Source organism: Aythya fuligula, chromosome 21 (genome assembly GCF_009819795.1).
Source record: "Aythya fuligula isolate bAytFul2 chromosome 21, bAytFul2.pri, whole genome shotgun sequence".
Classification (NCBI taxonomy): domain Eukaryota; kingdom Metazoa; phylum Chordata; class Aves; order Anseriformes; family Anatidae; genus Aythya; species Aythya fuligula.
In genome coordinates, this window is record NC_045579.1 from 2,903,817 (window position 1) to 2,926,616 (window position 22,800).

A 22,800-nucleotide genomic window follows, 5' to 3' on the forward strand; every position below is an offset into this window, starting at 1 on the left:
ATTTTCACATATTTACAATGGTATCAGGAAAACTAGACTGCACAAACAAAAAGACACACACACACCCTCAAATGCACCAGGGCGACACTGAGAACTTTTTTCTATTTTTCAGTTATTACTAAATCATTTCATCATCTCCTATTCTGCATCATCACCAATGTCTCTTTTTTCCATTATTCAGACTACAGAACACCTCTGGAAAACATTCAGTTTTCTGTGAGTAACTGCCGTATATTGTGTGACAGCCATTTCTGAGAAAGGCAGATTTTGACTGTTGTTTCACTTGGCTGTATTAACCACTATATGCTTAAATGCCACCTGCTTGCAAATATACAAACTCAAAATTAACTAGACAGTGTTATATTGCTAAATGATCCTGCTGTTACAGACAGTACTTTTAATCCTTACTGACCAAATTCAGTTTAGGTCATCTTTGCCATATCTCCCTCCTGATACCATAACTCTCCATGCACATAAACCTCCTACATTTAGGAACTAGAGCACCACGTAAACTACTTTTAATAACAAGCCCTCATGAAAAGAAAACACTATTACTACCCACAATCATAAAGTTCACTTACAGTATGTGTTGACAAATCATGTAAGTGATGAGAAATATCTCAAGATTTTTTTCCTTTAAAGCCAACATACATTCATTCAGTATCAAGCACAACATAGACTATGATCTAAACCACTTTCTATTTTTGGCTGTTGTGTTTAGATCATACCTCTCTTAGGCAGCAAAGACCATTATTTTCAACTAAGAGCCCTGATATAATGGTGTTCTCTCAATCATTATTGAAGGACAAAAGAATGTCCACCATGCACAGATTCTGCAATTAAGCTAAATATAAATGCATAGCAATCTAAGAATCCTTTAGTTTGTTGCTATATTGCATAGAGAAAACAAAATTAACTCAAGTGTTTGCATAACAATTCATATTTGTGTCAGCTTAATCAGTTTCCCAAAATAAATTAACAACTCGTGTTATACTAAATAAACCTTTAAATGCTCCAATTCATGTAAAGCTCTGGTTTCAATGAGATGATGCCACACTTGAACCACAGAACTAAAATACTGCTCACAACTGCATTCAATCTGAATGCATGTACATGAATACTAAGACATTGAGTTGTTTCACCACCTCCTGCAGGTTTATCAGCATCCCTGAAGTATATGTATAAGCATTTAAAATAAATAAATCTACATTTCAAATGCAATTTTTACCAAACAAACAGGAAAAGCTATCTATTTAAAGATGGTAAATAATTATTTTCTATTTCCTATTTTAACTTACTGTTTTAGTAAACTTTAACATCATAATTATTACCTTTGCAGCTGAATTTGATACTCCATGTGTGACATTTCTGATGAGACCACCAACATTGCCATATTTTATAAGTCCAGCAACACCTTCTGAAACATCACTCAGTAAACCCATCGGGTTGCCAAGGAAATCCACAGAACCTAGAATCCTTGCTGCCTGACTGATCAGCTCCTGTAAAATCAATAGAAAGGTTGAAATATCACCTCTGGATCACGTTAACACCAGCAAGATTGATTAAAAATGAAGAGATACTATAAAACAATACATGAGCACCAGTACAATCAACAGTTTCATCTTAAAGTGCAGTGAATTTTAGAAATGTGTGATGCTATCTCGCTATACTAAAAAAAAAAAAAAAAAAAAAGAAAGGGGGAAGGGGTTATACAGTAAATACCTGATCGTCAAGGAAGAATTTCATCCCCATCCTCACTACAGAACTCAATCAAGAGAAATTTAGCCTTTCCTCTAATAAAATCTGTATGACACTTACCTCTTGAAAGTGTTTCAGAATGTCATTAATGATAAACTCCCGAGTTTCATATGGATGGACCCTAGTGAAAGGATCCAGATTAATCACAGCATCTTCAAATCTGATTAGAGGAAATCCCAGGGAGCTCTTCAGTGCCTGATTAAATAAAAAATATTGCTACTTAATTTTTTTTTCTACTTCTCATTCAGAGAATCCAAATGAATTAAATAGGTATATAACAAGCCAATAGCTTATCTGAAGCTGCTGGAATAGTGGATGCTTTGATAGATGTAGAGGACAATCACTCCATAAACCTTTTACTTGTAAATGATGATCAAATTATTAGACTTACATTTGTTCAGTAATTAGACAGCAACTAAACACCCCTCCTGATGCAATCTGTTTCCTAAACTTGAAGTTTGTATTTCAAAACAAAATGTGTTTAAGATTCCATGTTTAGCATTTTGTTGTTACTGCTCTAAAGGTCAATTAGCAGCAAACCTCATTTTGGGGCAACAAAGCTGGTAAAAGGGCTGGAGGGCACATCTTATAAGGAGAGGCTGAGGACACTTGGGTTGTCCAGTTTGGAGAAAAGGAGGCCAGGAGGTGACCTGGTTGCTCTCTGCAGTGCCCTGAGCAGGGGAAGCACTGAGGGAGTCGCCACTCTCTGCTCCAATGACCCAGAGCTGTGCCAGGGGAAGGTCAGGCTGGGTGTTAGGGAGAATTCTGTTACCGTGAGGGTGGCCGAACACTGGAACAGGCTCCCTAGAGAGGTGGCTGATGCCCCGTGCCAGTCAGCGTTCAAGAGGCACTTCGACAACTCCCTCACTGATGTGCTGTAGCCCTAAAGAAGTCAGGCAGTTGGACTCGACCTCTGAAGGCCCCAGCTGAACTATTCTCTTCTAGATCATTTCAGTTCTTGATAACAACATGCACAGTGCCAACATCAGAAAATCTGAAGATGGCAAGAAGCCTGATATTGTTATATGTTTCTACATTAATCACTAAATCATGCTTGGTAGTAAGTAGTACGAGTTTTTCTGCCATCTGCAGGCAATTAATGTAAATTACATGTCTGACTTCAGTTTGCAAGTAAGAAAGGACCTATTTATTTTTCCAGTAAATGGACGACTAACTAGAGTAGCCCTCATTATTCACTTTGGTAGGAAGTAATTTCCTGTTTAACTATCAGATATTATATAAGGCAACTTTGTTAATAGTGGTACCTAATAAAAATAATCTGTCTACCCCACATTACCAGACAGCAATGTCCAAGCCTTCCAGAAACATTAGAGGTTGTTAGAGAGACTACAAAGGCTCTACTGTGATTATTCTCTCACTTCTACCCTGAACTCACCCATGCTACAAAACTGAATGAACTCCTTCTGCGAAAGTTAATATACAGAATACAGTCAGTGACTGTTATTATTACAAAAAAATGTATATGCCAAGTTTTCTCTTGGGAACATTCCCAGCAGCTGCCAAGATTGGACCTTTTTCCAAAGGTGGTAAGAAATCCAAAAACCAGTGCGCATTACTAGTTTCTTAAAGGCACTCACCACTAACACCGTTTTCACTCTCAAATTCAGAGATAATTGGTTGACAAGCATTTTTATGGTGATACTGAAATACAAGATCTCACACTTTCAAGCCACTGGCTGGTATGGAATATTAGAGCTTGTTATCGAATTGTTCTCCTTTGCACACGGATTTGGCAAAAGCAATACAAGAGTGCAGGACTGATGTTGTTCTGGGTTAGCTTGGTCAGACTCTGTGATACAGACTTCACAACACTGAACTTTTTTAAAAGCATGCATGTATTAATGTCCTTTATTTCAAGCGCACAAAAAAGGCCTGGTCAGTGTCCAAAATTTCTATGAAAATGCAGCTTTGAAAAGGCAGCAGTTCAGTCCCTCCATAGAGAGGCAGCACACTAAGTCACACAAAATGCACAAAGCATTTTTTTTTTTCTTGTTCCCTAAGTTCAGTAACTTATCTTTCTCCACCCTTAGCCACCCCATATGTCATTCATTCACTTCAAGACTCTTTACACTACTATTAATGTAACTGAAGTCCTCTGTAAGGTAGCAAGTTATTAGGTGAAATTGGCTGTGCTTAAATGGAAATAACAGAAATCAAGGAATATTACAGACGAGACTGGAAATGATGCAAATTAGTGAAATTTACTGACATTAAATAATGGAAGAATACATGACTATTAATAGCAGTAAGTAGAAGCTTCTGCTTCTTTCTCCTTCTGTGATAGAACCTTTATTTGGAAGCATATTCTGTAAATACATTGTCTTACCTTGAGTTCCAAAGGTAGCTTATTAGAAGTGAAGACACTCAACTTTATTTGAGGCACGGTTATTTTGAGATTTTCAAAGTAGTATCGCTTTTGTACTCCAGTATTTTCAGCAACCTTTTCATGGAGGTTTTCATCATAGTTTTCAACTTCTACATCCAGAGGAAACACAGGAATCAGAATAGATTAAATATGTATGTAGTTATGAATGCATACTCCATAAGGAGTTACAATTTCTCTGTACAAATAAAAAGTATGTGCAATTGCTAGTGTAGCCAGCAAAATTATTCATGCCTTATGACATGAAGTTGACCCTTTAGGCTCAAGATTTTTTTTTCAGATCTGCCTGCATTTTTAAAACCTGAATTTATTTGTAGTTAGACAAAAATAAGTTATCTAAATGCATAGATTGAGTTAAACTTCTAATCTTGCTTCAAATATATGTCATCACATAAAAGCAAGGTGATACAAACGTAACTATGCAATGTTTCCTTCCTACTGAGTAGTCACAATCTTACATTTTCCTCTCTCTACATTTCCTTATATGACCTGCTAACAATATACTTACAAAACAATAGAATTTGATGTTTTTCATCATCACTACCAAATGGAAAAAATACCTATGCAGAAGACACTCAATAAACTGATTTACATACTGAGTCAAATTTGGCTGACTGTGACCAACAGGTTTGTACGCTATTTCTGAGAGCATCTTGGTATTCAGGCATCAAGGAGAACGAAGAAAGATGACAAAATTTTAAGAACTCAGGTTGAACAATTAAGTTGGATGAAAATGACAAAATAGATTTTGTTTGAATCTTGGATGGCATCATCAGCATCAGTGGATAAACTACCAAGTAAGTAGTAAGTGTACAGTAAGTAAGGAAATGTACAGTAAGTAAGGAAATAAAAAACAAGAAAGCAAAGGTATCATAAACTGAACCAAAGGAGAGACTAGTAAACAGAGTGAAATTCAGAACCTTTATTTTCTTTATCACTACAAAGCTTAAGTCTTTAAATCCTCTGTCTTTGAAACTGGGAAAGGTAATACTTGTCTTTTTTAGAGACAATTAAGAACATACAATGGATTAGCAAGACATTACACTCTTGAGCATCATTTGTAGGCTTGCCCACATATGGAAATATACCTCAACTGTTTTTTTTTTCCTTCAAGTTATTTTACTATATATTCCTACACACCCTTACTGTGTAATAAAAGTGACTCTTTAAATTGCCACTCCAAAACAGACATTTCAGAAGTTTCCAAAGTACACACAAGCCCTGCAATAGAAAGATTAGAATAACATCTATGAGCTGAGAAGATTCAAGAGCCCCATCTTGCTTCACTGAATGAAAACAAAACTTGTTTTTATAATTATAGCTAGGAGTAATAGATATCAGAACTGTAGGGTCAGACAGCCAAAATCTTCCTTCAGCTGAGAATGAGGGACTGCCCAAGGAAAAAATGAACAGATATCTGATTTCTAGCCTAGGGTTTATTTAAACTTAGTTTACTAAGTGGCTTGCTAAATTAACAACACCTTTTTTAAAAAAAACAAAACAAAACAAAAAAAAAACAACAACAAACAAAACACCTCTTCACCTATTTAGATACATGAGCTTATGATGAATATTGAACTCCTTCCCACAGAGGGTATGGCTCAGCCACTGCATATTAGACAATGCCACATGCGTCACTGCCTGAGTGCTGTAACAAGCACGATACACGTAATCAGCTTTGTGAGGTCCACTGAGACATTAACTTTCAAACTTTCTGTTCAGTGGATGTTTACCAGCAGTTAAGAGTTTGCCAGACATTTTGAACTTACTTTACATGCAAAGATCATACCTATGCATACTGTAAAACCGGTCTTTGTAATTTTATACTATACCTGATTCAGACTGAGCATAGCCAAAGAAATTCAGCAGCTTCAGAAGCAATTTCTCCTCAATTTGAACTGTGAACTTCCGAGCAGTGATCATCAGATGCTGCAAAGATAAACAAGTTTCAGTTTACAGTATTAATACTAGAAATATTATCTGTACAAGCCATTATATAGGACAATGTGTTCTACTTCACATGATATTTTCACTGGAATGGAATTGTGTTGAGATTTTCACCTTCCAAATGTCTTTGGTGTTTTTTTTCACTGGAAGTTACCTACAACTTCTGATTTTTAGATTGTTTTGGAAAGTATTGTGCTTCATTAGCCAATACTAACACATGAGAATCTGATGCTTAACTGATTCCAAAGCTGTTACTCAAAAGAGTGTCAAAATATGTGTGAAGATTCCAAGTAACTGAATTGGTCTTGATAAACCAACCCTATTTTGTCCCCACAATGCATACTCCAGTTGGTGGATAAAATTCCAAACAAAGTTAATAGCTGCAGTACAGAAATCAGGGCTTATGCTGCAACATTATCAGAGAGAAGTAATCACCTTGTACACAAGACATGAGAAGCACAGCACAGATATTCAGGTTCATTATGTTGTAATGGTACCTACGAATTTTGAAGTAAGAATAATTTATCTTGAAAAGTTAGGTCATGGACATGAATGAGCAGTGGTCTTTTTTTTTAATCATCCTGTCCATCACTGTACTGTAGCTTCAAGTATTCTTAACATGATAAGTTGGATATAGTGTCCTTTACAACACAGCATTAATTCTGTGAATAATTTAATTCAGATACTAGTAAAAATTAGCAACAAGTAAGGTCATTTAAACAGACTGATATTTGCATGGCACAAACAAAAGATGGCTGTTTACCTTGTATATATCAGTCATCGTATTCTTACTGGGAAATTTCATTGCATTTACTTGCACTGCAGGACCAGCCTCCACAGGCTCATTTTCACTCATCCTAGGCGTCAGAAAGAGCATTAAAGGCTGTGTGGTGCCAATAAGCTGGTTGTCCACCTACAGTGTGGATATGATAGACAACAAAATCAGAATAAACGATAAGTAAAATCAAGTTTCTTTATCTGAGGAGTTAAAAGCTTTCAGAAACAAGTGGTCCTTGAGTCAGGAAGCTACTGAATATACTGGGTTACTGATCACTACTAAGATCATCCCCCGGAATACTCAGAAATACCCTTCATTATGAAAATGTTTATAGCTACCAAAAAAACGAAACAAAGACTGTAGAAAAATCAGTATATCCACTGTCCTGTTTTCTTGTTTGTGTTTTAAAAACACAGCCAAAAATATTAATCAACAGTAGAGTAAACCTTCTTGTGGATAAAAAGTTTGAGTGATACATGTAAGCACCCGTTTATCTTCTGTAGTCTGCAAGAGTACACACACCTCATGGAAATTTTGCATATTGGGAACACAATTCTAATAATTCAGAGGAGTTTTTTTAGTAAAGAAAAAGTTTTCACTGCGTTTGGTTTAACTTGTTAATTCTGATTTTGAAAGACCAAATTGAAAACAAAGATAAAGAGAAAAATTTCAATATGACCTGTTAACAAAAAAAAAAGAAAGATTCTACCTTGCATAACAGTTTAACAGAGTAAGAAATAAACTGCATGGAGTACAAAACATCATTATCTCAATTATTATTAAGTAGAGGATAATCCAAGACAGACACTGATACTTACCAAAGCATTTATAATATTCAGGAATTTAAATCTTAGAGCTCTAAACATTTTTCAGAATTCCAGGAGACACATGAACAAATAAATTTGTTTCAATATGACAAATACCTGTACATGTTGCACGCTGAGCTCTAGCATCTGACTCGTTGACAGTTGTGTGTAGTGGACATTAATTCTTGTGAGGCTTGCAAATATCAGCTCTTCAGGGACTTTGTTGACTAAAGACAATCCTATTCCACCTTCCAGTCTCACAAGCACCTGAGAAAAGAGTATTTGAAGAGGAAAAAAAACATACCTGTAGTACTGAATGTGCATGCTCCTCCAAAAAAGTTATTTTTTTAAACTTATCTCCAGAGCTGCTGCTGAACAGCTCTTGATGATTAGGTCTTCAAATAAAGAGGGCTTGGATTTCTAAACCCAGTATCTAAGAATGAGGTGTTTTAGAAGGAATGTCTACAGGTTTCTTGCAAGAGTTTATCATGGGGAAAGGCAAATGAACAACAACCACCGTCAACCAAAACCAAAAAAAGCCCACTAACCAATTGAAATAGACCAAAAAAGCTGACAGAAACAAAATAGGTCGTTGTTGTAATATCTTACTTCTAATTCCTGCTCCATATTTGGATTTTTTAACTTGCGTAGATCTTGTTCCATAACTGGAAATTCATCTCCTTCACCAGATAAACGTTCATTTCTACGTTGGTTAAAATCTGTTATCTAGTATGAGAAAAAAAAACAAACAAACAAACAAAAAAAAACAAACACCACCAAAACATCAGATTACCGCTATGATCTCTTTCCTATTCATAAATAATCGCTATATTACCCTCCTTTATATTTAAAAAGAATGAACTTCAAAAACTTTCAACGTAGTTATTTATGATATTCCCCCCTTTCATATCATTACAAAATTACCATTTTGTTAGATTTAGAGATGCAATGCATAAGAAGGTATTTCAAGTACAAGTAAATTATGGAACTAGATTCCAGTTAATGAATCACCTGCAGAACTCTAGTTGGCCCATCTGGGGTGACTCTAATAGCTAGTACTCCTGACCCAGGCCTCATCTTCTGGTTTATGAACTGCTGTTCAGGTGGAACTGGCTCCAAAAGTCCAAGAGAAGTGTCAGGACCAAGAACAACTTCTGCTCCATCGTAAAGACCTGATACTCCTCCCTTTGCCTGGAGAAAGAAAAAAAAAAAAAAAAAAAGAAAAGGAAAAAGATAGGTAAAGACTTCAGATATCTATTTATATGCATTAATTTAAAGTGTATTTTACTTCCCCCTCTTTAGACAATTGGAGAAAAAAGTAGTCTGGGACTGAGTCCCAGACTGACTAGTCTGGGAGTGAGGGAAATTACACATTTCTTACTCTTTAGGGTAAATACTCTAGTTGGTCTTCTGGTAACTCATCTTTTATCAGCATGGCAGCTAGAAAAAATAGCTAAGACCAAAAATTAAGTATTTTCCCCCTGAATGTTCACATACTAAAGCTATCATGATCAAACACTGCAAGTCCTTCTGAAAACTTTTTCAACAAGATAGAAAGGTTCCTAAAAGATGAACTCTGGATCTTCAAGTAAGACAGGAGTTTAAGTCCTTACTGAGTCAACAGCTTAATGCAGCAATGTGGGGCTTTTTGGTTATCTCAGACTGACAGGTAGTAACTTACTAAGCTACTGTAATTTGATCACAAAATGATCAACCCAATATCATGGGCCTAAGTCAGTATTTACCTCTGTTTTTTGGTATTAGCATTGAAACATATCATCAGAAGTAGCAAAGAAACACTGTATTACTAATATCCTTACTATATTATTACTATATATACTATATACTAATATCCTTCCTATATTCCTTCAGAGAAAGTGAGCAAGATGTCTGAGATGCTGCTTTTCTGTCACTGCTGGTTTGTTTTAAAATGAACAAGTATCTGAACCATATGTTTTGGAAAAAATAACAAACAAGTCATAAGGAATTTAGAAACAAGAAAAAAAAAGAAGCTAAATAGAACGTACGTGTCCTATCCATTGAACTTTCAAAGTGATATTTCTAACATCCTGTGCTTTATAGATCCATTCCAAATTCATTGTTCGCATAAGACACACTTTCATCACAGAGCTAACACATTTACTATGAAAGCACTTTTTCCTCTGAATTGAGTTTGATTTCCATTGTTGTAGCTTTCAAATAATTCATTTTTCATAATAAAATGCTAGAAATAATATATTTTATCACAAGTATATTTTGCTATTTCAACAATTTGCAGGATCATGTATTCTACTTTTGCTTGTAAATAAACGATGGATAAATATGGCATAAATAAATAAAAGTATGACCATCAACATTCTTTTAACATTTAGGATCAGAATTCATAAAAGCCATCCAGGTTTCTGTGCCTACAAATTCTGACATCAGCAGGCAGAATTATCAAGTAGTTTGCCAATGTTAATTTTCTGAAAGTCAGCATTTCCTGGAACATGACAAAAGAGTTTGAACTCTTTTTTTTTTTTTTTTTTTAATTCTTGTTATTAAAATATTAGAGCCACGATTCTGAGAAACACTGGGTACACACAAATCTGACTTTCACCAGTGATATTAGTTGACACTCAGCAGCATTTTCAAATTTGGTATGTACGAGAACATAAAGATCCTACTTATCATCATACTGATTATTTTCAACAATCACACACTATTAATTCTCTAATGCTTTACTTTCATGTTAATGATGCAAGATGGTTATTTATTTGTAATTGATAAGAACTTTCAAACATCAATTTAAAACAAGTAAGCTATTTATATAAGTCTGGTCTCATTGGCATCCTGAACCTTGGGTTCAAAGCCTTCTTCTCTGCAATACTAAGATCAAATTCCTGTCATCAACATCAGCAACACTCAAAACAAGTTCATGTATGAGCAGTTCTGACCTGGACAACAAGGCCATGAATACCACAGGTCAATTTCCCATCACAAAAGCTCCATGTCTGGGTGGTACTGCGCCGTCGATCAGGCTTTCTTAGCATCAGTGGCTCATACCTACGACAAAAGCATGCCAACCAAGACTTGATGATTCCAATTAGATGATAATCCAATTAGATGATTCCAATTTCCCAGTTCCAGTCCTGTGTTTTTGTTCAAGTTTGCTTCCCTAATCTCAATTCTAAAGTGCTGTTTTAACAATCTGCAGCTGAAAAGACATTAATTATGCTTTAAAAATACACCAAAGTCACAAAGTCGCAAAGTCCTCCTGTTCCTGAGGACAGATAAAAGCCTAGCTCTTACAAAAGCCTTCAGAATCATTTATTTTCTTATTCAGAAAAATAAGTAAATCATCATGTAAAAGCAAAGACAAAGTTAGTATCTACATCAGTTTCATTAGAAATTGTATTTCCAATACCTGTTATCTGTGACAGCTGCCAGACCTGCAATATCTAAAATCATACAAGACTCCACAGACCTAGGAAAAGGTTTATGGGGGTTATGAGGAACTGATGAACCTTCATGGCAAAGCATTCCTGTGCCAGACATTCTCCAAAGCTGCGATCGTTTTCCTGGCTCCTGTTGCATAAAAAAAATAATAATCAAGATTCAAATGAACACAGCAGTACAGACCAAACATTACCGTTCTATTTTCCTATCAAGTGCTATAAAATTATAACTATTTTCAACCTAAAAAGTTACCATGTTTTTTTTTCTTTTTTCCTTCTCCCAGCACCTGATTTTACTTTATCACATAGCAACAACATTTTAAAAAAAAAAAATCAAACGTGTCTTGGTACCTTCTTTTTCAGTATAACTCGCTGTGTCTTTGGAGAAACATCAAGGACAAGCTCTGCATATGCAGCATCCCTGTTTGAAGCAACTGGCCTTACGCTTGCCTCCTGCGAGCTAGAACACCAAGAAAATTTAATCATGTTTAGTCAGAGAAGCTGCTACTTCTTTAGATTAAACTAGATCTGTATCAAAAACAAACCAAGGAAGCTCACAATTGCACTACAGCCAATCATTTGTATTGTTTTGTTCCCTCTTGTTAATTTTTAAATTACCGGATGAGCTGTCAATTTGACCGCATTCTTAAGACAGATTTTCATTTCTCACTACAACTATCGACTTCACAATGAGATCAGATGAATTCCAAACAAAATTTCCTACTTTATACTGGGAAAATCAATAAAATATGCACCATCCTCCCATAGCTGTTTTTAACAGCACATAAAGTGCAAGCTGAAATATCACAAGCATGTCATAACATGTACATCTTGTAGTGAAGTGTTCTTAATCCACCAAATGAAATCAAGTTCCTGAATATGACATTAAACATCCTTGCTCTTTTAAGATCAGTGGGTTGACAGTAGATGCCACACACTAAATCTTCCTCAGTATGTGAGAAAATAAACATTGACAAGTTGCACCTACAGAGCTAAATTATCACAACCAAATAACATAAGTTACACAGTTTACTGACTCTGCCAGACTCAACATTCTGAAACTTTTTAATTTCTGAATTTCTTCTGCTAGCTAGATGGTCAACAAAAGTTTACCTGAATTATAAATACTTTCAAAAGGTGTAAAACAACAATCATTAAGAGAGTAAAAACTTTCAACACCATAAGCATGCAAAATATTTTAATGTAATATATAAAGACTTACCCTGAGAAAGTGTACGCAGCAGCAATATAAATGAAGTTTTCATAATAAAGCTGTTTGCTATCTTGGAAGTCATTCATGCTACAGACGATTTCTGAGGAGCCAGCCCCTTTAACTGTCAGCATTATATAAGGTGGTAGAACAGGCTCATCCCAGGCATAATCTAGAGAGGTCATAGGCTTCACTTCAGTGTATAGTCTTGGCTCGACAACACCATGCTGATTAAAAACAATTGGGACCTGTAACAGTTATGAAAGAGGATTTAGTTTCACACAAATTCTTAATCAGTCAGATTATTTACTACCATTTATCCATTTTTAAGGAGTTGGTCATTGAAACATGTTCAGCTCGCTTCCCTCCCCCCATCCTTCCATTTGGATCTCAAAGATAATCCCAAATGGACTAGAAATTTGCTTCAACCCATCATCTTTGGTTTAAAAGGTCATTAGTCCCATGGTTTAGTGGGGACTGTTAGCATTAGGTCAGAGGTTGGACTCAATGATCTTCAGGTCTCTTCCAACCTAGAAATTCTGTGATTCTGTGATTCTGTGTAATTAAAATTAGGAGACTTGCCAAGTTTTATTTTGCAATTCAGTAGCAAAATCCATAAAAACAGCCAGTAAGTATTAATTGCTCTATCTCCTGCTCTGATCACCAGGCCGTTTGTAAGGTACTGCAAAATAAGCAAAGAAAATTCTCTGATTTTTTTTTAACATTACTGACAGGGAACTTGCTTCTTCATCTCTCACATTTGTTATTTTCAGCTCAGTAATACTTCCAAAGACAGAAAGGAAGTGCTATCAGTCACCTGAATTCTTTTTGCACATTATTCAAGTGCAAGTGTTATTCAGATTACAAACTAGTATCCTGTTACAATATTCTCATCCTTATGATGCTCTTCATCACAAGACCTTTTTTTGCTACACGTTTTAATTTTATTTTGCAAGTTAGTCAGCTCCCTAACCTAAAAGAACTACTTTTAATAAGGAAAGGAAAGGGAAAAGGGGAAAACAGAATCTTGACTTTTTGCTCCCTTACCTTGGAAAAATTGTCTATGCGAAAAGGTGGTGGTAACTGATCTGTGTCACTGAATGCAACGCGGTATGTAGCTCCTTGAAGAGTAATTTCTACTCTTAAGAAGTAGCATTTTCCCAGCGTATCCCTGAACAAGAAAGAACAAGTGTATGAGAGGCAGGTTTCTGATGTGTTTTACTGCAGTCATAAGCGTTAAACAGCTGCTTCTATTAAAAAATAGAAGCATGTTACAGAAGATTTCTGTGTAATAAACTACCTCATATTAATATGGAATGAGTTATTTTTGTTGACCTCAAATCCTCCAGACCAAATGCAGTTTGGGACATCCATTAATCTCACACATAAGAGCTGATCATAATCGTTCCGTGGCCAGTGGAACACAACGCTGGAACCAGGAAGTGTGGAGAGATAGCCATCAGGATTGGATGTTCCCTAGTAATAGAAATTGGTAAACAAATAGCCTATAGGTGTTAAAAATACAATATTAATCTATAAACTTCTCAAATATGAGCACAGCAACTTCTCTGTTAGGCAAATGATCATAATTAGAATAAAGATCGTCATAACCAGCCAACAATACTTTCAAGTATAATGTTTGTATTCTTTCTGGTTAGACGATGCTGTGACTAACTACGTGTATTGTAGTAACATAAATGAACCATCTTACCTGGCCTCTGGCAAATTCCCGCTGAACAAAGGCAAGCTTATAGGTTGATTTATTATCTAGCAGGTAACGGGGTGCAAATGTTACCATGCATGTGTCAATATAACGACCTCTGCCTTTTTTCACATCAATACCTTGGAACAGAAACAAATTAAAAACAAAGCTATTATTTACAAGAAAAAAAAAAAAAGATTATCCTTCAAATCTTTTAATACTTTTGCAGTATACAGACACTCAAAATAACCAGAGACAGTAATGAAGTGGGATTTCAAACGTACTTAGAAGTAGCATATAGAAGAATGAAGACAGAAAGAACAGTTTGTATATACAGTTATTAATACTCAATGATGAAATGCAAAAATAACTAAAAACTGATTTATAAGTTAACAAAATTCTAAAAATTTTTACATCTTTATTTTGAATACTATCTATCTTTTGTCTAATACTTTTCCCCTAAAGCCTCAAAAACCTTTAGCAAAGTAAGTTTCCCTTCTACAATTTTTCTGTTTTTGGTGTCACTGACACGTCCTAACAAGTTCCACAGTGTTTCTCAAATGTTCCCATAAGCACATACCAATGTTGTAAATGAGGCCTGGTCGGTTTCCATGTTGGATCACTTTAAGGGCTCTGACACCACTACCACCATCCAAGGAGAAACCCTGGCACCAGCCAGGCATACCTTCAGGATGGATCCCTTTTCCAATTCGCATTGTACAACTATGGTTAAGAAGAAAACACAAACATTTTCTCATTTAAATAAAGGATCAGATATCAACACAATGCTGATAATCAAATGTGTACCCGGATACAAAAAAGAACACCTCTGTTTTAATATAACCGTATCAGAAGCCACGATAAATCTCTTTAGTAATTCATTCTGCATTTCTATCCTATTTTTCTTCGGATGTTCTAAGCTCTTTTAACAGATGGGTGAAGATTCAGTGACTGTGTCACGTATAAGGCTATTGTACATGGACTTCCAAGTAAGCGACTGCTACGACTCTATTAACATTTAGAGTTTGGATTTTTTTTCCTCATTTTGTTATTGTTTTTAGTGATAACAAAGATATTCATACAACTTGGTAATTCTCTTCAAACAGGTTTTTGGATGCCTTGGAAAAGAAGCATGAATACAAGGCACACAAAATAAAACCATCTAAGGAGTTTTCAGTAGGAAATGTTGAAAGATTCAGTATGCTTATTTCATCACCAAGAAACTAAGTACCTGAACAGGTACTTAACCTTTCTTAAGATGACAAAAAAAAATTAAAATGATATTCGTGCTAATATACCAGCACCCAATTCTCTACTGATTACTTTCATACTTTCTAAGGTTCCGCCCCTCTACTCTTCTCTCAGTATTACTTACAAGTTTGGCTGTTCCTTATCAGCATAACAGAACAGAAGTGGGCTGAGACTTCTAGCAAGTTCATGCTCTTCAAACTGACCTGCAGCATCTGTTTTTGCATTATCTTGTCTGAAGATAAGTGGTAATCCTTTAAGAAAACAAAAAAAACCCTGTCAAGTTATACTTAACCTTTGCACAAATTTAAGATTTGAATGGTAAAAACTACTTCAAATTAAAGAACAACCTAAAATACTTCTGTTGGAATGTTAGCCATTAGTCTGCATGCAATCTCTTTCTCATTCTATGTCTAACCTGCTTAAGGGCTAAACCTATTATAGCTGAGAGCCATGGAGTCTGCTGCAAGCAAAAAAAGAACTCCTGTAGCTCTGATAATGCCAATAGATATTAACACAGTGTAACTGCAATTTATTGTTGAAGACTTGTTGCTTACAGAAAGCATTTCAGTCACTGAAAGCCAGAATTATAACAGGAGTCTAATCTATGCTGATTTATTTACAGTTACATCAAGTCTGTTAAATAGCTGAAGTTTAAAAATCTGCAATATAGCAATGAAAACATCTAAGTAATTTGCAAATCACAACACAAGAGGTGCTGGCACTGGAAAAAAAAAAGATGAATTAAAGTTGCAGGAAAGATTAAGTGGTGTTTAAAAAGCTCTGTTTATCTAGAAAGAAAATAAAAACTCTGCATTAAATCTTCCAAGTTCCACCATTATAGTTATGGATCAAAATACTGTAAACTTACCTGTTTTGTTGATTAACCAATATGGTGCTGAAATGAATATTTTTAGAGAACCTTCAGCAAGACATACAATCCTTATAGTCAAATTTAGCAGTCGCTTGTTGACATCATACAATCGCATCCGCACCATGTAGTTTTGTGTCCCAGGAGGAATCAATAGCTCTTTACAGATTGGAAAGTTTTCTAGCAATACCCCTAGGTAAAAAACAAACAAACAAACAAACAAAAAAACAAACATTAGCTTCTGGTAAGTATACAGTTTAGTCTTTCACATTTTTTGGTCTTTCTAAATATTTCATAGAGGTTAACCACGTTAACTTTTAAAACTACTCAGTGTATTAATCTCTAATCTCATTAATAAATGCTTAATTTTAAGTCAAAAGCAGAAAAAATGTTTTATAAAGGAACTCCACTTATGGTTAATTATTGCCTTAAGCATCAGAAGTCCAGCCAGTGTTGAAAATGCACATGTTCTCCGTCAGACAGAAAACAGCAAAAACACTCATAAATTTGGAGAGTTATTTGATTCATTCCTGTCTTTATCACTGTTCTCTCCAGTTTCCACTGTTTCCACTCTCAGGAAAGAGCCAAATAAGAAACAGAGCAAGACAGCTAACAGATCTAGGGGAACGACTGGAATATTAACTTTTTATTTTTTGGATGTGTGCACTTGGTTATTAACTGTAAGAAGCACTGCAACCCAATGAAATCATCATATAAATGTTTTCAATTTTTTTTTCCGGTTATTATTACTATTTTCCCAGTATTTTATCACTGTTCCTCATAAACGGAAATAGTTATTTCTGAGGTGCTCCTCTAGGAGGATTAGAAAGTGGCATCTTATTTATTTTTTTTTTGCCTTACCAAGCTCAATGTTCTGAGATGTATCAGCTGTGTGCAATGCTGCCTCCTTGCCAGGTTTAAGCGTCCCATTAATTGGCATCCCTTTAACATAAAACTCAAGTTCACAAGGCAGCAAGTTACAGATTACCACAGTTGGCAAGAGATAAATAGTATGCCCAGGCTGTCTGAAAATCTGTTTAGCGCTGTCAGAAAATATGTGGGAGGGCATGTAATCAGGGTAATTTTCTTTCTTTATCGCCACACAAAACCTGTGAAGACATGGAAGTGTGTGAGAAGAAGTGAGAAGAAGTTAACGAACTCAATGGAATAACTGAAGCTTGAGTTTGGGTAAAAAGTCCATACTGTATTTCCTAGCAGTTCCTCTTTTGCAATACATATTAATAGACGTTTGCTAACAGGTACTGTCAGAAGGGCTTCAAGGAGCCCTACAGAAATAGAGTAGTTATGCATTCAATGCTTCTGATTATTCGAGTGACCAAGGAAAACATCCCGTTATACTGCAGACGCATTTATCTCTACATATTTTCTTTCCTATTATTTAATTTAATGGTATTGCATTTATCAGAAGAGGATTACAGGTTACAGAAAAATAATTAGGTCGTAAATTACCTGAAAAATCGGCTATTTTCAGATTCCATTGAATGACACTCTCGCTTGCTGCTACATACTTCTGCTGTCTTTTGAACAGTAGTCCAATGAATTGGAGCCTTACAGAAAAAGACTCCCAGTCCTTTTGGCCTGGCTTGTAAGCGCCACGATGTAAGATGGAGGGGAATAGGAAAGGAATCTCCTGGCATAACTGCTGGAAGAACGACAGGTTCTGCAACCAAACAGAAAAGAAAATATACATATCAAAACTGGCCCCTTTACTGAAAATTATATCATTTTCAAATAGTAAGTCTCAATACATTTTCAAAGCAATGAATTACACTTAAAATTAAACACTAGCTACTTCATGTACATTCCAAATATCAATCCATTGCTTTAAGCCCTATTAATCTGGCAGCAGACAAATTTAGGCATGTAAATCTGAAACTTGGAACAGACTAAAAAGTTGCTGAAGCTCCAATTCTTTCTCCTTGGATGCTTCAGTGAAAACGCATATTCCAAAAAGAACATATTCATCATGTTTTGGGCATGTTTTCAGCATGTCACTACATTTCTAGACCGCACCTTTGCATGCTAACAAACCTAGACTGAAACCTAGACTACTGCCAGAAGATACAACATACTACATACAGAATATACAAATCCATCTTAACAGAGTCTCAGCTTTCTCTGCTTGAGCAATAAGGAAAAATCTTACTCTAGGTTCTCTAGCTTACCTTGCTGATGACTATCTTCTTAACATTCCCCATTCCCCATACAGGGAGGTCTACTTTGCTGTTAACCGTTAGAAGCAGCAAGGAATTTTCTTCAAAACTTAAGATTTTGTATAGTACGGAAGGAACATATAACACTTACTGTCAGGAGCAGAAGGACTATCTAGTCTTAGTTCCATTGGTGTTTCCAGCTTGTTCTTCACAATCAAGGCTGAGCGCACCGTTATCACTTTCCGAGCGCTACCTTCCATGGTTACTTCAAATACCACACGAACTGGAGGCAATGAAGAAAACTGCAAGATAGATAGAAGCAATAAAAAGCTCAGGTAATAATTTTATCTAATAGAGGGCGCTATCAATTTTTATGCTGTAATTGCTGGAGTGTAAACTTGTGAACTGAGAGCAACCAAGATACGTATACTTTCAAAATTATGGTTTATAATACTCTTCTTCCTTGCCAAAACACAGTAAAGTGTCTCTAGTAAGAATGGTGTAGATTCTAAAAGCACACTTTATACACAATAACACAATTACATTATTTTATAAATTCCTGAGGTTTGAATTCCAAGCCTTACTCAGGCGGAATAAGGAGAACAATTACTCAAATATTTTTCTCTCTGCCAGCAGTAACAGGGAGAATAGATGATACTTGACAAATTTTACCTTCAAATGTATGCATTACTGTGTTCAATAAACTCTGTGAAGACGACATTTCAATTAATACAGCTTGATTACACAAATCAGTGAGTTTTCACAACCCAGCTTTAGTGTTTAGGGAGTCAGGGTTTTAGCATCAGAAGTATGGTTTACGATCCTACTATTTATGCATGTTGATTTTGGGTTCATACCACTTTAGATTTTGACAAGATAAAGTAGTATACTGTATATTCAGGCAGTCTCAAAAGAGACATACATGTACTTTAACTCTTCTGCTACTGTTATTTAGATCAAAATGTTTATGCACCAGAGCATATTTTACTTCTCCATTTTTTTAAAATGGCATAGCAAATTTTGTAACCATAAAGTATGATCTTTATAGAAATTAACTACATAGTAGAGACCTAAAACTGCACTTATTTCAATGTGCTTAAAAAAAAAAATTATATCACCCTAAACTTCATAAGAAGGTAGATGATCGGCTGCATTGCTTCAGTAGTTCAAAAGTAAGAGTTTTATTATGTGGAGATAAGCCTAGCACCGGTGTCTATTCAGACTATAAAATCCTGTATTTGAGGAATCTTGTCTCAGCTGAAGAGCAGATAATACTTAGTTACTAAGGTATTGTTCAGTTTGTATTCCATTCAAGAAAGTAAATTAACATATAGTTTAATGCGTTTTATTAATTACTAGTGACTCATTATTCCTATGTGTCAAAATTCAAAACCAAGGTAGAGTACACTCAAAGCATTCATGTCTTCTTTGCTCTGAGCTGCTCTTCTAAGAGGCATTGCCACTTGTATCCTGAAAACCACATTTTATATGTGCTCACATGCTGGAAATCACGTACTGGACATTAAGATCCACTCTTTAAACAATCATTTACAATAGTGATGAATGTTAAATGACATGAAAATACTTGCTCTGATTTGGAAACTTTTTGTTTGCTTTACTTTTGTTTCTCACCAAAAGGGTGGAAAAAATAAACAAAACAGTTCACTTGTAGAATTACACTGGTCTTATTTAAGAAGCTTTCAAAAAGTGAACATATATACTCACATAAACTTGTGGATGTATTATATTTGTTCTATTTATGGGGCTTCCAACCTGGGAGAAAAGTAAACAAGAAAGGTATGTGTTCACTTTAAGCTATAACTGACAGCTGTAATACAGAACATTATTATAGAACAATAAACTAAACACATTCTTTGTTTAGTCTTTCTGATCCTCAATAAAATTTTGAACACAAATCAGAACTATATTAGCAAAGTCCAATCATAATACTGCTTTAAAAAGAAAATAAGTTGAAGAAGAAGTGTTCATTGGGGGAAAAAAAATCCTTGGATATTCCTGAAAAGCAATTCTTGTTAATTTGCATTCTTTTCCTTCACGAACCAAGTTGCATATAAAGATGATGCTTTTTACACCTGAATATGAATTCATCAGAAATTATTCAAACAAGAGACTAGTCGCTCTTATTATTGGTTGCGGTTAGAAGCAAATTCCAATCCTGTTTTAAGTCAAAAAGACCACTTGCAATTTCTTCATTCTTCAACAACCTTCAATAGCTAGTCTTTAAATGTAGCTTCAAAATCTGGTAATATCATTTTTATCATTGAGCCTCATCCACAACTGCTAGCCTGCTGGTTATTACAATCATATTTTTCCTTCATGACAAGTATATTTTGTCTAAGCAGCCACATATTTCAACAATCTCTAGACTTACAGGAAATTGCCAATGTTGTTTATTTTAAGGAAATTAACCACAGAAAAAAACATGGCTGCAATAAATGAAATAAAAATAGTTGCTGAAATGCTGTGGTGATTTAAAGCTTAATCTCCATGAGACCCTGATGCTGTCACTAACATATTAGTTCTGTCATTAGAAGTTCTGACTGCTAAGCACAGTTTAAACTGCTGACTATTCTGTGTTTCTGTTGTGCATAAAACAGCCAGTTAGCACTTTCAAACTCTTCCAGTCCAAGCTATCTTGAAAGAGGACAACTTCATACAGCAGTCACTTTAAGACCAAAATCTTGGTGGACATCATTAATCTTAAGTTACATATCCTGTGAAGATTTACACTCAAAATCACAACTTACAGTAGAAGAAGATGAGTTCTTGTCTGGTGCAGCGTATCGGAAAAAGGTTCCAACCTTGTCTACAGATACTGGACTGACTTCTTCCCAGCCATTTACTCTCACTTGCAACTGATGAATTCTCAGATCATGCGTGTGCCTACCAGTTTAGATTACGTTGAATTACTATTAAATATTTATCTTACAATGCAAATACCAACCGTTCATATTTTATATGTCCTCTGGATTATGAGGAAATAATCTCCCTAATTAGCCATTTAAAAAAATCTCAAGTTTTTTCATTTCGTGGACAAAGACAGACTTGACGTTTTGTCTGTTCAATTGCTCCACTCCCTGATGAGCACAGAGAAATAAGTACAACTAAGTCATACAAGTAAACAAAAAAGAATGCTAAATATTTATTAGTTCTTATAGTTCTTAATGCTGATAATGCTTATGCTCAACAGCCAGTACTCCCAACCACAGACCGTTAGAATACAGGACATATGATTTGCAACTGAAGACCCTAAGTCTTTCTAAAACCTTTTAATGATCTAACCTCAACTCATACCTAGGAACAGCTTCCACCTATCACAATATAAGCTGCTTGCTAAACCATTGATAGTTTCATACTATATGTGAGTTTTAAATATTTAAAAACAAAACACTGCAAGGTAAATTGGTAAATAATAATAATATATATGTATTTATTAACTGCTAGTGTCCTCCCAACTATGAACCCATGAGTTCCATGTATGAGTGTGTCAAAATGGATCTCACTGCCTGGTTCCTTCACCTGTGTCTGAGTTTCCCTCTGGCTTCAAATTCAAATGGAATTTCTTCCCCTGTGTTAACTTCTTTCCACTCACTGACATTATGGGCATCATCCAGTAACGTCCCATTTTCCTCAGGAACAACACCTGGACTCCCACTGTGAGATAATGCAGCCCTGTAAGGAGAATCATACCATCTTATAAATTGACAAAACGACTACTTCAAGTAACAAGTCATTTTTAGTCTGCCTCAGTCCACAAAATTCCTGCAGCAAGAATGTACACATAATGAATGTAGACCTGAGTGGTTTTCATATTCTCTCAGGTCTCTTGAAGAAATTATTATTAATGCCACCTCACTGTTAAAGAAAAGGCTCTTAACTCAGATAGACTGGGAGTTGTAAAGGATTCCCTGCAAGAAAACAAGATAACTGAAAACAATAGTGTTTGGCTCACATCCCAAGGAAGCCAGACAAGTATTGTCAAAGTGACCCCACAACAGCTTCTTACCGGGTAGGTGTTGTAGTCAGGGTAGCAAACCACAGAGTGCATCCAGTATGATTTCTTAGAGCAAATGGGACAAATGGCTGTCTACGTTTTGGGGTCTTCATCTCAGCTGTAAAACGGAATACAGACTTGTCTAAACATTTATGAGAAAAATACTCATCAGATGCTGATACAGGATGACACAATGACTGGAGAACCACAACCTACATGAACTCTGGAAAAGTAATCTAAGGAACAGATTACTAAAATCGTTTAAAATTGTATTAGCTACTACAGAAATAGTACAGAAAATCTTCCCCTGCATTAATTGTTTTCCTTAGTCATACAATTATATAAAAAATCAATAAAAACATAATAGGAATTGAGCTTAATCTACTTGTTCTTTTGTTTCTTCATATCAAACTTCTCTGATAACCAACACGCAGACAACTCAACTAAACC

General features: G+C 35.4%; 1 protein-coding gene across 4 annotated transcripts in view; it reads right to left on the bottom strand.

Moving 5' to 3' along the window:
- VPS13D (vacuolar protein sorting 13 homolog D) overlaps positions 1-22,800 on the bottom strand; it is a 103,272-nt gene that overhangs the window by 36,483 nt on the left and 43,989 nt on the right. For all 4 annotated transcript variants that reach the window (XM_032201235.1, XM_032201232.1, XM_032201233.1 and 1 more), the window contains 25 exons: positions 22,363-22,468; positions 21,876-22,028; positions 21,104-21,239; positions 20,061-20,108; positions 18,487-18,637; positions 17,632-17,842; positions 17,023-17,270; positions 16,162-16,353; positions 15,418-15,544; positions 14,623-14,765; positions 14,052-14,182; positions 13,641-13,816; positions 13,388-13,511; positions 12,353-12,588; positions 11,482-11,590; positions 11,100-11,260; positions 10,630-10,738; positions 8,705-8,884; positions 8,303-8,419; positions 7,811-7,960; positions 6,873-7,022; positions 5,995-6,091; positions 4,106-4,254; positions 1,819-1,953; positions 1,332-1,499 (listed from right to left, as the gene is read on the bottom strand). In XM_032201235.1, the coding sequence (XP_032057126.1) occupies positions 1,332-1,499; positions 1,819-1,953; positions 4,106-4,254; positions 5,995-6,091; positions 6,873-7,022; positions 7,811-7,960; positions 8,303-8,419; positions 8,705-8,884; positions 10,630-10,738; positions 11,100-11,260; positions 11,482-11,590; positions 12,353-12,588; positions 13,388-13,511; positions 13,641-13,816; positions 14,052-14,182; positions 14,623-14,765; positions 15,418-15,544; positions 16,162-16,353; positions 17,023-17,270; positions 17,632-17,842; positions 18,487-18,637; positions 20,061-20,108; positions 21,104-21,239; positions 21,876-22,028; positions 22,363-22,468 (3,707 nt within the window). The remainder of the gene's footprint in view (positions 1-1,331; positions 1,500-1,818; positions 1,954-4,105; positions 4,255-5,994; positions 6,092-6,872; positions 7,023-7,810; positions 7,961-8,302; positions 8,420-8,704; positions 8,885-10,629; positions 10,739-11,099; positions 11,261-11,481; positions 11,591-12,352; positions 12,589-13,387; positions 13,512-13,640; positions 13,817-14,051; positions 14,183-14,622; positions 14,766-15,417; positions 15,545-16,161; positions 16,354-17,022; positions 17,271-17,631; positions 17,843-18,486; positions 18,638-20,060; positions 20,109-21,103; positions 21,240-21,875; positions 22,029-22,362; positions 22,469-22,800) is intronic.